The sequence below is a fragment of the Corvus kubaryi genome, unplaced genomic scaffold (assembly GCF_017639235.1).
Source record: "Corvus kubaryi isolate FWS band 111438036 unplaced genomic scaffold, C.kubaryi_AGA036_p1.0 split1-37374, whole genome shotgun sequence".
NCBI lineage: Eukaryota > Metazoa > Chordata > Aves > Passeriformes > Corvidae > Corvus > Corvus kubaryi.
In genome coordinates this window covers 2,486,671-2,504,107 of record NW_024582079.1, presented here as the reverse complement: position 1 = coordinate 2,504,107, position 17,437 = coordinate 2,486,671, and the positions used below count along the sequence as shown (strand labels likewise).

General features: G+C 49.2%; 1 protein-coding gene across 1 annotated transcript in view; it reads right to left on the bottom strand.

The window, feature by feature from the left end:
• LOC121657868 (polypeptide N-acetylgalactosaminyltransferase 10) overlaps positions 1 to 5,242 on the bottom strand; it is an 82,436-nt gene extending 77,194 nt beyond the window's left edge. Inside the window, exon 1 of the mRNA XM_042014047.1 lies at positions 4,920 to 5,242. Coding sequence (XP_041869981.1) covers positions 4,920 to 5,093 — 174 coding nt within the window. The 5' untranslated portion in view covers positions 5,094 to 5,242. The remainder of the gene's footprint in view (positions 1 to 4,919) is intronic.
• Between the last annotated feature and the right edge of the window lie 12,195 nt (positions 5,243 to 17,437).

The window sequence follows — 17,437 nt, the reverse complement described above, 5'->3', positions numbered from 1 at the left end:
CTGTGTTGCCATTACAGTGAAGACAACCACAATGAGACCTTGAGTAAAGGCCACTGAAAACTCCAGTTTCTTTATAAACATATTTTCAAATTTTACTTTGCACTTTACAGCTGTGAGATGGTTTAGACATTTCACCTTCACTTCAACTCACTTTGCCAATCAAGAGTGCAGGACACGCTTACCTAGCTCTGGAAACCCTGCTTGTTTCACAAGTGCACTGAAGTGATAAACTTCAGAGCAGCCCACATTGGGAATCAGTCACTCTTAAATTAAAACAGGCTTGTTCAGCTGTAGCACTTGCACGTCAGTACTTAGATGCCAATTGTTTTACACTACACTTACAAAAATAAGCTTTTCAAAGTTTCCCTTTACATCAGCTGATGAGTGCCTGGCAAACACAGCTGCCAACACAGCAGTGTCCAAGAGGTCCACGAGGAGCCAGGCCCCAGACAGGAACAGCGGCAAGGTCTAGGACACAACCAGTCTACCTGCCAGAGGAATCTGCCTGTCAAGTACAGCAAGCTGGTTGTCCTACTTCCCTCTGGCTGGCAGAGAGCAGAAAAGCTTTTCCTCTAACTTTTCCCAAGCCCTTCTCCTCCGTCCCCAGCCCTGGCAGCAGCGAGTCTGTCACCTGACAAACACCCTCTTCCTTACTAGCTTCTGCCAACCACATCATGACACTGACAAACCTTGACAATGTCCCAGCTTCCTCCAGGTCAGACCAGCAAAGCCCATCCCCTTCCTGAGCTAAGAAGGACACCACCAGCAGCAGCCTGGAAGGCAGAGCAGCATCGCTCCCCACTCAGATCATCACCAGGGCTGCATTTTCAGCAATGCTGGCTGCATTTTCAGCAATGCTGGCTGGACGCCTTAGGCTCAATTGCACCAAAGCTAAAGTTTATCATCCCAAACTTTCCAACAGCAGCATCCTCCCAAGCCATTTTTCAATCCCAAGTTTGCAGTTGGTCTCTCATTGCCAAGAAAGCAGCAGGAGGGTGTACCCCACATCACTCCAGCCGGCCGGCAGCAGAGGGCACCACACAATCACCAATGTGATTTATACACTTCCATCATGCTCCCGAGTTAATTTATAGAGCACAAATTACTGCTACAACAAGCTACAGGGCGACTCCATAAAGCATTCATCATATCAGATAAAAACGCACTGCCACAAAAGGCAGCTAATTTGCTACAGTGCTTTTAGCCAGCAATTCAAAGAAAAACCTTCAAGCTTAGTATCTCTCCGAGCTCAAATGACACATTCCCAGAACAGCAGGTTTCACACAGAGTGCGGATCTCCAGCCTGACCACAGAGGTGCAGAGCAGCAGCTCTGCAGAGCACTGGAAGCCACGTAAATACTTGCATTAGCCCAAGCATAAATACTTAGCCCAAGCATAAACCACCAGCCTAAGCCATCCTCGGTTTACACACTGCACAGCTACATCCACATCAATTAAACATTTTGGCTGAGGATGCTCGGCAGCCTCTGAGGCAGACAGCAGAGATCCAAGAGACAAAAGGAATAGCATTCCTTTTGCTTCTTCCTACCCCCACACCCACAGATTGTATGTTTTTACCTATTGAATAGTTGTTAAAAAAAGAAAAAGATGAATCTACAGAAAAGTCAATCTGCATTCCGTGAGCACACCGAGATTCACGTAGTGGTGAGCAAACAGAACAGTCATGAAGTCAAAGCAGCTTCTAAGCCGTCAGCAGAAACACTTCAGTACCACGATGTCACCATCCCCATTTAAAGCCAGACCTGTTACACACCCCACAAGAAAAGGACTTCCCAGACCATCTCGTCTGCTGAGCCACTGTACACAGTGACAGAGGCCACTTCTGAGCACAGAGCAGTTAAGTGAGGACTAACTCAAAGCTTCAGCTTTTCTAAGGAGATCTGCCGCACGACCTTGAGGCCAAGACCTTGATGACTTCTCTCCCTCTCTCCTCTGTGAAGCAAGAAGCACCCACAGAGCTGCAAAAGAACAAACCTAAAGGCAGAAGGAAAGAGCAGAGACCTCACCCTTCTTATTAAAGCAATACACTATTTTCAGCCACCATGATGTTTCCCCTGAACATGTAAATACAGAAGCAATTAGCTGCCTAGGCACTTCCGCAGAAACCGTTTAGAATAATCTTTCCTAGAATATATTTACATGGTTTCTGATTGCTTAATTTTCTGACACATTTGTTTCAGGCACTAGAAAGATTAAATAAAGCCAAATCACCTATACTGCCATGTTACTGAAGGTAATATGCAGCACAGATAGACAACAAAAACTCCTAGGTGGTTTCAAATGTCAAAATTTTAGCATCACAACTCAGTGTTCTAGGAATTGCTTTATAGCTTTAATTCAGCTGTGTCTTAAAACCTTTTTCCCCCTTTTGCTGTTCTCTGAGGGATAAAACTACTGACTGAAACAGCAGACACCATTTAAAGAGAAAGAATGAGCCTGGACAGAGATTTCATTGAAAAGCTCAATTCTGTAGGACATAGGAAACGTCCTCAATTCAAAGATTAGCCTGCACAAAAAGGCAAATTAAAGCCAGAAACAGAAGAAAATCTTTTCTGACTGCTCTGAATGTATTTTTTCATTATATTCTTTCCTATCATCTGGAGTTTTTGTATTAAGAAGTCAGCTCTTTCAAATGGCTTCAGGAACAAGCAGACAAACAGCATATTCATTTACAAGCTGGAAGTTGATTATTAAGTACAAAACCCATGAATGCTTGTTGGGACCAAGGAAGGAAGGCTGGAACCATTGATTGTGAGGATGCCCAAAAAACTCTGCAGTCAGCTGGCAGATACCTCTATGACAACAGTAAAACAAACCCACACAACTAAACAGAAAAACAAAATCACATTTGAGTTGTTTTTATTCTACTTCATCTGAAATTATTTTTACCAAGACAGCCTGTTGTCCTTTAGGCTATGTTTTCCCTTGCTCAATGTAACTAGAGCTATCATTGCAGGGCCAAATCTTTCAAAAAATAAGCACATGACACAAATATATCTTCCCTCACAGACCCCCTGCAGCCCATAACTCCACATTAATTAGACTGGAAGATGAAGCCTTCAACCTAAAACCCAGCAACTCTGATTTACACAAATGCAGAGAGGTTTTATTGCAAATTTTTCTGCGAGCTGCACAGGCGTTTCCTGCCCAGCTCCACACACCATCAAAACAAAAGCAGATCTCAATTCACTGACAGCTGCCGTACTTTACAGAGACATAAAGAAAAATGGAGTAGGCATTGTGTACAACACGGGCAGCTCGGGATATCTGGACACCGAGAACACTGCAAGGACACAGAAACCAGCAGAGAGGTACTGCCTGGCTTACACCTACCCAAACGCCACAGTACAAGGACAGTTTTTGAAGACCAAAACCATAAAAGTCAACTTGTCACTTTGAAGCTTCCTCAGAATAATTACCAACTTTCTCCTCTTTACCTCTGGAGCATACATGATTTTACAAAGGTCTTCATTTTGCCCTAACGCCACATCACATGAAGCTATGGAGCAGGGCTTGATTTTTACCAGTCATGCAAAACAGATTCCCTGCATCCCACAGAAATACAACCATAAGGCAGTAACATCAGGAACTCCAGGCATGTAATGATCACTGTGTGATCACGTCAAAAGGACTTCTGTGCAGATTTGAGGATGTGCTACAAATGTATGTTTTATGACAGGCAACAGCTGATCCCTTTCCCCAAAAGCATGGGACACGAGCATGGTTATATCCAGACTTACACTAAAAAGCTTGAATTCGAAAAAGCATTTCTTGGGGGAAAGAAGAGCTCAGTCCCAGTTTGACTATAGCTCTTTGAGAGCCTTCTCTCCCTCAGAGCAGAAATTGTCACAGCAGGTTTCTCCACCTTTACGGTGCAGTTACAGCAGGAAGTCTCCAAGGAGGGAAAGATTTAGGCAATTAAGAGTTTTAAGTGGTTTTGAACAAGCAGAGCCTTTTAGAGTGGCAGCTGAACTGATAGTTTCACAATGACATTTCAAGCTTTCAAGTCCCCATCATTCTTAATGGTACAAAGCTAAACCCAGAAGGGGACAAAGCAATTACAGAGCCAAAAGTAAGTGCAGCTAAACTGTGCTTCCAAACGACTGATTTGGGTGATCCTGCCTTCCTGACTCACACGCTATACAGACAGGTTTGGCTGTTAAATTTACTACTGTACCAGTGGGACAAGAAAGGAACGCAGTCATGTGTTGCAACATCCTCAGGCCACGTATCCAGCGGGCATCCTCTGCCTCTCAGTAAGAGTTATCCGCTTCTCTTTTCCCAAAGGAGCATCACTCCACTGTCATAATCCTCCAGCTCCACCTGGTACTCTCTCGCCCTCAGCTCTGCGGGGACGCAGAGTAACAGGTGATGCTTGCTTCCCGCACCCTTCCAAGACAGGTAAAGGGAAATGGCACGGAAGCACGCCCTTGGGAAACGGAATTGCCGTTCTTTTCTGTGCACAGATGGGACAAGCTCCCCTTCCTCACTCCTTGGCGAAAGAAGCAAAGACCTCGCTTTATACCCTTACCAAGCTCAGCCAAAAAAAGGCAAGCAGACCCTCCCGTCCCCGCACCCGTGAATTGCCAAGAAAGTACTCACGCTCCCCCTCCAACGCAGGCACAGGACACACAAAACAGCTCCTTCCTGGAGACCACAGGAGCCCTCCCAGGCTTCCCTCCCTTGCCCCCTCTTCTTATGGGGGCGACCGCCGCTTCTCGCCCCCCTCCCGTGCCGAGCTCCCCTCTGTGATGGGGAGGGGTCGCGCCCAGCCCCGCACACGCCCCGTGCGACAGCGGCTCCCACGGGAGCGCCCCCGACACTCACCCAGCGGCTCCCACCGCCCCCAACCCACCGCACACCCGGGGCCGCTCAGCGCCCCCAGCCCCGCCACTCACCGGGGCCTCTCCGGCCGCTGCCCCCACGGCGGCCGCCCCGTCCCCGCCGGCCGCGCCGCCGCCCTCCAGCTGCCGCTCGCGGTACAGGGACCAGAGCCCCACGTTGGGCAAGAAGACGAGGGCGGCCAGCGCCAGCCCCACCGCCTGCAGCAGCCGCTTCTGCTTCCGCCGCATCGGAGCGGCTGCCGGGAGCGGGATGAGGAGCGGGATGGGGATGAGGAGCCGGGGGTGAGGGTCCGGCCGCCCCCGCCGCGCTCCCGGAGCGCAACTTTCGCCCGCGCTCGGCGGCGGCGGCGCCGGGCGGCAACTCCGGCACTTCCGCTCCGCTCCTCGGGGGCGCGGCCTCGGCGGCCCCGCCCACCGCCCGGGGAGGCCCCGAGCCCGGCCCCGCCCCCGCTCCCGCTAATGACCCTCTGCTAATGACCCTCCGCTAATGACTCCCTGAGAACAGCGCTCCGGGGAGGCCGCGGCACGGCGGGGTGTCTGGGCGGGCGCCGCGGGAGCGGGATTCGAACCGGCCGTCGGTGGGGGGGGAGTCAAAGTGGTTAATTGGCTTCAAACGCCTTAAAAGGGAGGGGGCCCTCAGATGGCACCTGGGCCTTGGGTTGGGGGGAGCAGAGCAGCCTGGAGGGCTGTGAGTGCTCCTCAAAGGGTCCAGGTGCTTCCCCAAAGGGCTGCAACTCGCCTGACGGACACACGGTAACCGGGGGACGAGGCAGTCGCCAGCAGCGCTCCGTGGATGGAGGAGCCATCGGCGGCCGCGCCAACGCTCAGGATTGCTCCAAATCCATCCCAGTCCGTGGTTCGCATTAAAAAACAATGCTGTTTAGTCCGATACCAATTAAGTGGTTTCAACTATACTGTAAACTACATAATTTAGAGGCACAGGATAGTGTTTGAGGGGTCTTTTTAGGAAAAAATACAATGGCGGCGCAGCTTTCCCCAAAATGGGGAGCGGATCCGTTTCCTCAGTGAAGAGCGCGCAGCCCCGGCGCTCAGGAAGATGCTCTGCCAGCACAACAGCCGTGAGGCTCGGCTGTGTCAACAGCAAAGCTGTGACAATCCGGTGCCCTGCTGGGCACTGGTAAAATAAACATTAGTTCTCTTCCAATGCAGCCCCCCCGCAGGGAAATATCTAATTTCCTAGAGCGACAACAAAAAGTCTGCGGAAACCATTATGCACCCCAGCATTTGCAGCTCTTGCCACCCTCGCCCCACACCAGCAAGTGTGGATTTAAACTTAAATAAACTTCCATAACCCACTAGATGGCATCTTCCAGCAGATTTCAGTGCCTGCTGCGAGAGCCAAATTATCAAGGAAAGCATTTAATTTAGAGAGCAGGTTAGAGTTCCTAAGTCTAACTACACGTTAAGGCAGCTTGTACTTTCATTTTAATTATCGATGAGAATTTGTCGCCAGCTGATTTCTTTACCAGAAGTGTTAATGCTTCCATTGTTTCTCCGTGGGTGGAGAAGATACCGACCCGTGAAATCCCTTCACTCCTGCCTTTAAAGCAAAGCGTATTCCCTTTATCATCACTGAATCACCTCCGGCAGTGCTGAGACTTAGGCTGCTCTTGAATAATGCATAGCCACTAAAATTGTACAACAATAAAGCTACATATACATTACCTGGTACTGTGAGAATCCAGGCTGGAAAGCTACAATACCTCTGATTTAATACTGCAGTGCCAGTGTACTGCCATATGGACCCTTATAATAACATCCACAACCCCTTGCCTCTGCAAGAGCTCTTTGAAAAGTGGCTGTGAAATAGCAGGAGGTTTCGTAGGGATGCACACAGGCTTACAGGCTGCCCTTGGCAGAACATCCTCATTTGTATAAAGAAATGACAGCCACAAAGTTTGAGAGTTAATTAAAACAAAGCCACTAGCTGGCTTGACATATGTTTAAATTTAGGATTGTGAGCCTGCTCGCTAAATTAAATGTTTGCTTCATAAATTGTTTTCAGCAGTGTTGCACAAGTTTTAACTGGGACCAGATTATGGCTGGTGCTGCAGGTAGATTAGCATTTTGTATATGTGAGAGCATCCTGAATGATCAAACCCTCTGAAGAGCCTCATAGGAGCTGAAGTCTGGCTGCTCCTTAGTGATCACTCTGGATGTTCCAGGTCTTTCCTTTCTGCTTCAAGAGGGAGTGAGTCCTGTTGGGCTTACCAATTAAAGTAATTTATACTCCACGCAGCTGCCTCGATCCCAAATAAATAGATGTTTCTTCTAGTAAAGGTAGAGCATGTCTCCCTCTCCTCTTTCTCCTGAAGTGTTTTGGTGGAGACAGAGCTCTGATTTTGGCCTCTTGGATGCAATGCCTTGGGGATTAATCGGGTACATGCAAAATAAACATGGATTTACATTTCTGAGAAAGGAGAAAGCCTGTGGCTGTTAAGCCTCTAACTGGAAAGGGAAATGGTGTACCTTCCCCCGGCATCTTTTCAAAATAAATATAGGATAAATTAATAGCAGCTCAATCCCCATCTGGAAACTCTCTTTGCTGGTGAGCTGGGTTGCCTGGTTTGCAGCTCATGTGCTGAGCTGCTGCAGGGCAGAGCACAGCAAAACTGGGTAACGGCATCATGAAAAATAAAAGCCTTGATGAAGGATGAGGAGCAGGGTTGACCAGAGGGACTTGGTCAGCAGATGCTGGGAAAGGGCAGGAGAGCATTGAAAAATGCTAATGGGAGTGGATGTGACAGGAGTTCCTGGGATAAAGCCCACAGATGGCATGACAGCACGGAGACGAGATGGCACAGACTTAGGGAATCAGTGTTCTCCTGCCTTCTGGTCAGCTCCGACTGCAGCTCCTCAGGGCAGGGACTGACTCATGTGAAGGGCTGCATTTCGACCTTGGAACTTCTGCAGGGGTGGCTGATGGAAAGCAGGGAGTCCTTTGGATCCCTGCAAGTGAGCTGAACGGTTATGGTATCCCCCTCTCCTGCTAAATGGTCATAAGTGAGACAAGAGCTGTCTTTCCATGCTCCTGGTGGCTGTGCCAGCCTCACAGCATGGGTTAGGGGGAGAAAACACTGCCAGAGAGATGGCATATCTGCAAGGGGGGAATTGGGAAAAATATCACCCGAGAGCCTGTTAGGTTCTTTCCTTGGGTTCCCAGATGCTGCAGATACACATTACCACTATGGGGGATGGAGTTAGGGAGCTCCCATCCAGGTCTCTGTGTCCACACTGTCCTGTGTCAGATGGCTGCACCCACAGGGAAAGTCAGCTCCTTTTTTGGTTTGTGTTTGTATGCTGATGATGCTTCCTCTTTTCTGAAAATCTCATTTTTAGCCAGGAGGAAAAAGGGAAAAACAATCTCTAAAAAATGAATGAACCTCAGCCGTGGCTGTTGTCACAACAGGACTTCTGTTGCCGTGGCATTTCTTTATCCTTCAGTGTTTATTAGTTGAAGTTCAGCTCAAATTTCATGTGAACAGAATTGATTTGTTGGAGTTTTTTTCCCCTTTTTTCTTTCCTGATAAAGGACGATGCCCAGGAACCTGCTCACCTGTGGGCAGGAGCACAGCCCTCCTCTGCTCAGTATGGGGGTGCCTGTCAGCACAGCCCCCCACAGCGAGCCTGCTGCACTCCCCCAAACCCTGGAGCTGCTTCCAGCCAGCACTCAAGATGCTGCAAAACAATGTAAATGCCTGAATAGCTCATAGAAGTGAGATGATTACAGGCTTTTAAAAAGAAATTGCAAACCTTGTCGCTGCGGGGGAGCATCTTCCCATCCCTCCCAAGAAATGAACAGACAGCACCAACATCCATGAATCCTTGTGCCCTGGCTGGGAGTTATCTGTGGCATGACTGACCTGGGGTTTTATCTGCATGGAACAGACTTTTAGCAGAAAAATAAATAAAATAAAAATGGTGATCCACCTGAGCAAGCAAAATCCCCACGGTCAACAGGGAAATCTGCCTGCATTTACTTTGGACAAACAGAGCCCAGCAGTGCAGGGCAGGAGAGGGTGGCTGAAGCTGGATGCTGGTGGAGGATGCTCAGGGTCCTGCTCAGAAAGCAGTGCCATTGCCAGTGGTCGCTCCTCCAGCCTGGTGCAAAATGGAAGAAGTGACTGGGTCCATCTGCAGCTTGCAGATGTGCAAAAGCAATGAAGCTGTGGAAAGAGTTTTCCAAAGTGTAACATTTTTGACTCCTCTGGCCTTAAATCAGGTAATTTCACTGATTGCCTGTGGCAGGGGAATTTGCTGATGTCTAAGTTGAAGCACAGTCCTGGAAGATGAGGCAGTGATGGCTTGCTGGGAGGATAAATACTGGAGCAGAGCATGAAGCAAGGAGGGAACCTCATGCATTCCACGATGCAAACAGATGCACCAACATATGCAGAGATTTCCTTTGCACAGGAATATATTTTTCCTCAGGAGTAACATGAATCCATGCCCCTCTTGGCCAGGCTGCCCAACGTTCAGGAACATTAGTGGCTGAGAGAAAAAGTTCTTGGTGCACTGTGCAGGGTCTGAATGGTCCCAGCTCTCCCCCGTGGACTTTGGCGGTCATCGAGGACACCACTTCTCCAGGCAAAGCATTGTACAAAGCCATGTCAGGCTGCTTTAGTTCCAGAACTGCTTTTCCAAAGCAGCCCTGACAGTTTGTGCATAACTATCAGTGGGGCTCAGTTTAGAGATGAGGAGACAGAGGGTCTATTCCTGGCTGTCTACCCAAGTAACCTTATTTTAAAGAAAAAATGAAAACCACAAATGTTGTTGCAGTCTCTCTGGCTGGAATAAGCAGTGAGCCTTGTCTGCTCCCTCTGCTCTGAATTCAGAGCTGCTGCAATGCATCGGACTCATTCCAAGTCCGGTGGAGCCAGGCAGACAGACTGCAGTCAAGATGTCCCCAAAACTCCCTGGCTCCCTGGCTTCTCTGAGCACGCTGTGAATTTTGAGGCCAACACACTCTGTGCTTCTCAAGGGATTTGGAAGCTCACGCTCTAATAATTAAGGCAGCTTTGAACATTGTAGCCTTCAGCCTCATTTTTCTGTTCCCCGTAGCAGCCCTGTAGTGGCTTGGAACAGGTACCAGCTCTTAAAATGGGCTTGCCATGGGCTTGCATGGTTTTGACAAGGAGGAATTTAAAGAGACTGTCCAATGCATATGTGAGAGCAACAAAGATTTCAATGGAGGTTTGCAGCTTTCTTGTGAACAGGATTCGTTTCTGCATCACTGAGCTGAACCTGGAGGATAGATCTGCTCTTCTTCCAGCTTGCTGGATGCATTCTAGGATGAGAGGAACATCACTTGGGTCCAAAGTCTTCTTTAGGGTGGATCTGCAGTGGATCAGAACACTTATATGCTCAAACTCTCTTTCAACAGATTATTTGCTATGTGTGATAAACTCTGTTTACACCCCTAAAAAATAAGCATGTGGAAAGGGGAAATCAGGATAAAGATGCTTAACCCAGCACTAAAAAAAATATAGGAAGGGGAAAATAAAGCTGGTTATAAGAAAATTTAGGTGAAGTGATTAAAAGCTTAAGCGATATGGATAATATCATCAGAATTACCAAGGGGAGAGGAACAAGGGCTATAAAACCCAAATAGAGGAGATTCAAATTCAGAACAGATGTCAAGAAGCACCTTCCCAAGTGGAGAATCAAAAAAGCAGGGAATGACCTGCTGGGCAAGGCTGGAGTGGACACACTGGGGCTTTCCAAGATGAGATGTGACCCTGGAGCCCAAGCCTGGGGCTGCTTTAGTGGTGGATTAACAGTTGGACTCCATCATCCTAAAGGTCTTCTCCAACCTAAATGATTCTACAATTCTAAGCACAGAACAAAATGTGCCAAGTGGCCTCTGTGGGATCTTGCCCTGCCTTCTGCATCTGACATGAACTCAGCTTCAGGATTTTTCATACTGGGCAAAAAATGATTGCCATCAGTGAGGGGAGCCTGGGCAGCTCTTCCCATGGGAGCCTTCTGCTTCTTCAGCCCTCTGGATTGAGAGCATGACATGTTCAGCCTTGGAGAGGGCCCGAACCACCCAGCAGGTGCTTTTGCCCACTCCAGGGAAAAGGTGGCATTGCTGCCACCCATGCCATGAGTCAGTGCAGAAGGCCTGCAGTGGGGGCTTCACCTTCCCCGCTCTTCCCCATGGATGCTGCCAGAGCTTGGCTTGCAGGCACTGATTTCTGCCACTGCTGGAGGAGCATTTGGCAGCCTGAGTGGCTGTTAGCAGGTGTCCCAAGTGCCCGACTGGAGGGCACGGCACTGAGCCTGCCCTTGCTGAGCTGCTTTTCCAGCAGTGGGAAGGCTCTCCACTCTTAAAATAGGCCCTCTCCAAGAGCTGTTGTGTTCAAGAGCTAGAAGGAAATCAGGACCTCTGTCCTTTATATTCTGTCTCTAAAAAGAGAGGCAGAAAAAGCTGTGTTTGAGAAGCAGAGAAGGAAGACAGACGTGGTGTGGGATAGGATGAGAGGATGAGGCTGGGAGGGCTGGTGCTTGCTGGAGTTGTGGTGCTGATCCATGGCGATGAACAGGGAGAGCCAAGAGCTCTGTGGCACCAGGAGCTCTCTGCTCAGGCCTATGGGATCAGGTCTGCTGGGTCAGGTCAGACCTTCAGCTGTCTCAAAGTCATTGCCCTCCACATCTTCAAGGAGCCTCACTCCTCCAGGCTGCCCTGTGGCTGCAGGTAGCCATCAGCCAGGGATGGAGCTGCTCAGCTGCTCAGTGTATTTTACCAATTTTTTATCTTTTAGAGATGAATTCATGTGTTAACATCAGAGGTTTGGATACCTCATGGTTTCTTTTTCACATCCCCAGGGTTGCTCTTGTTCTTTCTATTTCTTCAGAGCCTGATAAAGCTTCTGGCCTCTGAGACACACAAAGACATGGTGGAAGGAATTGTACAGCTCCCATCAGCTGAATCTTGTAATTCAACCGAAATTCCATTATGTTTTAACTCTGTTGTACAGAAGTACACAGAGACTATCTGGAGGTCAATGAAGAGGCAGTTGTCTCCCTGGAAGGCCCAACAGGCATTTCAAACAGGCAGCCTCTCCTCTGGAGGAATTTTTCCCTTCTTTGACAGAGAAGATGCTACAGTAACTTGGTTGGACCGGATGTTTGCACTTGGAGAGGTGAAGTTCAGTGCTGCCTTCATCCTGAAGATCCCAAATGTCCTTTCTTCTCCTCCCCCTGTAGTCTGCTGTTCATCCCTCCCATCCTCCTCCTTCCTCTCCTCCTGCCCTCTGAGGCAGCCAGTAATGAGTCTCCTGGGGCAGCAAACAGCAGCCTTAAGTGGCTGTGTGCGTGAGAGGCAGTCATTAACCTGGGACCATCAGGAAAACTCACTGTGACAGGCTCTCAGTGCTCCCTGGGCTCCTTCTGCAGGGATGATGACATGAGAGGACCAGTGTTGGGCTGGGGTGGGAGTAGGAACAGAGGAGGGATGATGCTGCCTTTGGAGGAAGCCTGGGAAGCAAAATCCTGCATGTCCCATATCCATGTTGCTTAGAAGGTGAGTCTGCAGGGCTGACATGAGGCACCAGAGACATCCCAGGCTGTGGCTGTCACATCCCATTGCTGTTACTGTTGCTGACGACTGTTGATTCAGCAGCCCTGTGTTAAGGACTTGAGCCTACTGAGCAAAGCCCTGTGCAGAGCTTTCTGCCTTGTTCCCAGAGGATACAGCAGGATGAAAGATAACTGACAGCTGCTTTGAGTGTGCTAATAACCATCATCTTGCAGTACACAGCACTGTAAGACAAAGCACTTCCCGTGGGATTCCCCCAGACTTGCCCTCCTGGGAAACATCAAAAAGTTTCAGAGGAGACAGGAGAATTCATCCACCCAGGAAGACCTCAGGCTGAACCCTGTCCATATCACAGGGAGGCTACAGAGGGGAAATAGCAGGCAGAGAAGTGCCTTGGCCTGAGCTGTGTGGTCACTGTCACGGTCAGGGTCGGAGGGGTGGTATCAGAGGTCCCCCTATTACCAGGACAGAGACAAAGGGAAGGGGTTCAAGTTCTTCTGTGCCCCAGAACACTCCTATGCAGTTCTGGTGTTGCTTGCTTAATTTGTTGGAAACTGAGCAAGAAAGTCAGTTCTGGGACTCTTGGATTTCCTCCTAAAGCTGACACATAGGTTTGCCCAGGAGAGCAAGCAAGGGAGGAACCGGGTGAACCAGAGTTGAGAGAGCAACATCTTGCTTTGCTGCTGGGCTGTCTGAGAAGGGAGAAGGGAAGGAAAACACAGTAAATGTGTCCAGTGCTGGAGAAGAAATGCTCTCATCTGGAAAATCACATTTCCCTGCTCCTTGCACAGGGACTGCAATAGTGTGGACTCTCCTCTGGGAATAGTTCCACATGGACTGTTTCTCCAGCCACCATCATGCCTAGCTCCCCGTTTCCTCCCTAAAATAAATACAGACAGACCAAGAAAGAGCACTGTGACTGCAAATCTTCTAGAGAGCTGTGTCAGAGCCACAGAGAGTCTCATAACTGTGTAATGGGGTATGCAATAAGCCTAATGAATCTCCATCACCAACCCACAGGCGTGCCCTGGCTGTGTGCATTTTCCTCTGGCACCCCGAAGGCAGCCAACAAATAATCAAATTAGGACAATCCCAGATTGGCTGGCGATGGCTCTGCCAGCTCCTGGCACAGTGGCTGTCAGGGCAAGCAAGCCCTCCTCCCCACACCATCCTGCTTCCCACAGGAACCCACCCCTCCCTGGGCTTGGACAGGACCAGTGCCTGCCATGGGCATCAGGGACTGCATGGGAAAGGCTGTGCACTTGCACGTTCCTGGAAATGCTGAGTGGCAGAGTAAGTAACAGTGGTGATGGACAGCAGTGGGGAATTGTGCTGGAAGTGAGCTGGAGATGCAAGGCAGGGAGAGGCCACCCTGAGGGACTGCGCATGGGTTGTGCATCTCTGCCAGCACATCAGTTCTTGAAAGGAAAATACAGTGACCACAGAGCTGGTTGGAAATGCTTCAACAGAACAGGTTTTTTTCTCCTTGGAGATTGCCAATTTGTTAAATCCCAGTTGTTTTGCACAAGCAGACTTCAAGGACGCTGTGACAAACCTCAGGCAGGTCTTGGTCCCCAGCTCTCCAGCTAACAGATGTAAGACCTCACATAAGGGCTCAGTCCTGATGCTGTTCCTATGGGAAGGAGGGGACAGCACAGAAAATGTGACACACTGAAGCTGCAAACCCCCCCACTGCTGTTGAGAGCTGAGCACAGAGGCAGGGAGGCATTCCTGGTGTCTGTCACCCTGCTGACCTGCTCAAGATGTACTGACACCCTGGTGCACCCCAGACCCACAACCACCTCTGCCTTCCAAGCTGTTTTGCTGGAAGCACTCAGTTACTTCACTGTTGCCATTCCGTGGTGACTTTCCAGAACTATCTGTGAGCTCTGCTGAGATGCAGACTGGGCAGGGTGCAGGGGACATCGGCTGTCTGGTTCCAACAGGCTGTGCCTGACATCTAGCTGGGGACCACAGGTACTCTCAGCACAGAAAGCCGCTCCTGCCTGTGGTGTTTTCCCTGGCCAGCACGTATTTCAGGTTGGGCCAACATGGTAAAGGTGGATTTTGAGCTTGCTAAAAACAGGCACCTTCCCATCCCTCCTGTTTGCTGGAGAAATCACCCACCCTGACACGAAGTTCCATGCTGGGGAGAACAGAACACTCCAATCTGCAGACAGGCAGCATGGAGCACAGCTCTTCTGCTGATGCAGAGCCTCTGGGAACATTTCTAGAAGCATTTCTGTCATTCCAGGCACAGGGATGCAAATGATCGCTGGAGGGTTTCTCAGCTCCGGGCTGACATGTGCCACAGCTGGGGCAACCAGTGAACTTAGTACCCTGCTGAGACAGCCTGGCTATGGGCTGGGAGGGCTGGGGAGTTGTTTCCCCAAATCAAATTCCCTGCAGCAGTTTAGCTTTGCTAGAGGTGGCATTTCCCACCTTATCATAGGACTGATACCTTACTTCCCAAATTTGTGCCTCTTAATGCCTGGCTTTAAGTAAGCACAGACACACTTGACTGAGCTGGGCCCATTTCCTCAGAGGGAAAAGCAGCCAGAGGAGAAAAGAACACAGGGGAGAACCTGAGGGGGAACCCAAAGGACTCTGCTGGGCTTGGAGAGTGTGGGTGGTACCATATCTGGGTGAGATGTGAGACTGGAGACCCTCTGAGTTTTTACAAGCTAAAGAGAGCTCAGGCTACCTCTGAGAAGAAATTAATACATTTACAGAGCTCCACTGGGAAGACACAGCTTGTGGGACTCTCAAGAGCTTTCTCAGGAGCGAGCAAGGGGGCCTGGACTTGGCCAGGTATAAATAGTCCCAACCATTCAAAGCAAATAGTCCTGAGATATAAGAGGCAGGTGCCATTGTCTATGGTTTGTGAAAAAATGTTCAAAAGAGCAGATTCCTCTTTTAGGCTCCAGACAACCCTTCCACTCAGCATTTAGGTAGAGTCTCGTTGCTGTGGGGTCAGCCAAAAGAAATCTGTGTGCTGGTGGATGGGTGGTGTGGCCCTCCAGCCACTTAGAGTCAGGCTGCAGGGACATCTGCTGCTTTATGTTTAACACATGCATCCTAAATGGGCTTGTTTTCCCACAGACCTGAGATGTGTGCTAACAGCTTTCTCCTGTCCTGTGGGGACTCTCAAGGCACTTTATGGAAGGGAAATTCCAGTGTTTCCTTTTCAATGTGGTGCCAGAGGACTCACTAATCCCTGTGGAGCTGTTCAGTGGCACACAGGCTGAGAAGGAGCCTCAATGCCCATTCCCTGGGCTCCTGCACCCAGAACCCGAGGGGAATGGCCCCAGCTGCATCTTCTGGCAGGTGCTGTGCTCTGGCTCAGGGCTGCCAGGCTGCCACTGCCTCCCTGTGAGCTTTGGGGACTCTCAAAGTCCCTGAAATGCAGGGCAGTGACTTAAGGGGGGGTGCTGTGAGGAGGTAGATAATGCTGGACAAGAGGAAAGAAATTAAAACAATAAAAATTCAGCTGACATCATTCCTTTGAGCTGCCACAGGCATAAACCCTCTGCTCTACAGGCACTTGGGTGTATCTCATCAGCTTGAATTGGTTTGTTCCTCCACATATTTTAGTTGTGTGGATGAAGACAAAAGAAATGTTGTGGTAGAGAAAGACTGGAGAAGACTACAAAAAGATGTGAGCTGCCAGTGTGTTTTGAGTTGCTTTATTCTGAATCAATATTGAACTGAAGAGGAATTATAAATCTAACAGATTACAGCTGAAGCAATGCCAGGGCATCTGTTTCCAGATATTCTTCTTTTTTTTTCTTTTACTGGCTGGAGCAGCTGTTTTTACAAGAATCCACAGTAAAAGAGTTATTAAAACAAAGGGGGGAAAGAAATAACAATAAACGGAAGATATATAGCAGACAAGGAGCAGCAGAGATGAGGGGCTGGGAAATAAATGGAAGAGGAAGAATTTGACAACCAACAGTTTGTAACCAGCATCAGGTGCTACAAAATCTGGAAGATGTTTGTTTTACAAGACAGTGATCCCCAGCTCCAGGACTGTGCTGGGTGATTTATGGCTCCTGGCAGCTGTTGCAGAGGTTGAACTAAGAGCAACAGAGAGAGAAAAGTGTAAACCACCTTTGGTGCTTGCCTGTTGTTTCCTAATGGAAGGGGATTTATTAGTAGGAAGCCTGTGGGGGTGGCTGGGGGCACCTGTGGGCATGTTCCCAGCTCCATTTCTCCCCGTGTCTAGGATCAAACTGACTTTTGTTGAAATTCAGGTTGTAATTAAGGCAAGGGGCACAGAACTGAGGGCATTCCTGTGGCTTAAAGCCTTACTGTGCTTCAGCCAAGATGATGCAGTCAGCAAAAGCACGCTGGTAGCCTGGCTGAGGATGGAATAACATGTCAGAATGAAGCCCTGTGAGGTCATGGAGCCCCTTGTCACAGTCCTGGCTGGCCACCACAGCTTGCTGGGAAGGTGTGAACCCGCTCAGCCTGGGGTACACTGGCCTCCAGTGAGTTACACAGTCTTTACTTCCCCAAATCTTTATGTAATGTAGCAGATTTCTCCAGAAACTAATCTAAAACAGGTTAAATTAACCAAAATCTGGTGTCCCTCCTGTAGTTTGACCTTTCCTTGCACACCACCTTTTCACAGTCTCCAGCTCTCCAAAGGGTGGCTCACAACCCTTGAAAAGCCTTTTACAGTGGCATTTTGCAGGATTTACTGTTACATGGTCCCCAATTTTTGGGAGCTCTGCCATATTGAGGTGCTGTATCACAGCATCTCCTTGATATGTGCTTGAAATCCCCAAATCAAGCAAAGACCCCTTTTCCAAGCACAGCTTATCTCCACAAGCAAGGGTTCATATTCATCTCATTCCTTTACCAGCACCAATCACTGTGGCTGCCAAAACTAAAAAGAGGATTTTGGCTTGTATCTGAAATTGCTCAGAAGCCAGAAAGAAAAATCATCTGTCAATAGCCCATGTGCTTAACTTTCTGTCCCAGGAATGACCCCTGTGCTTGCAAACAG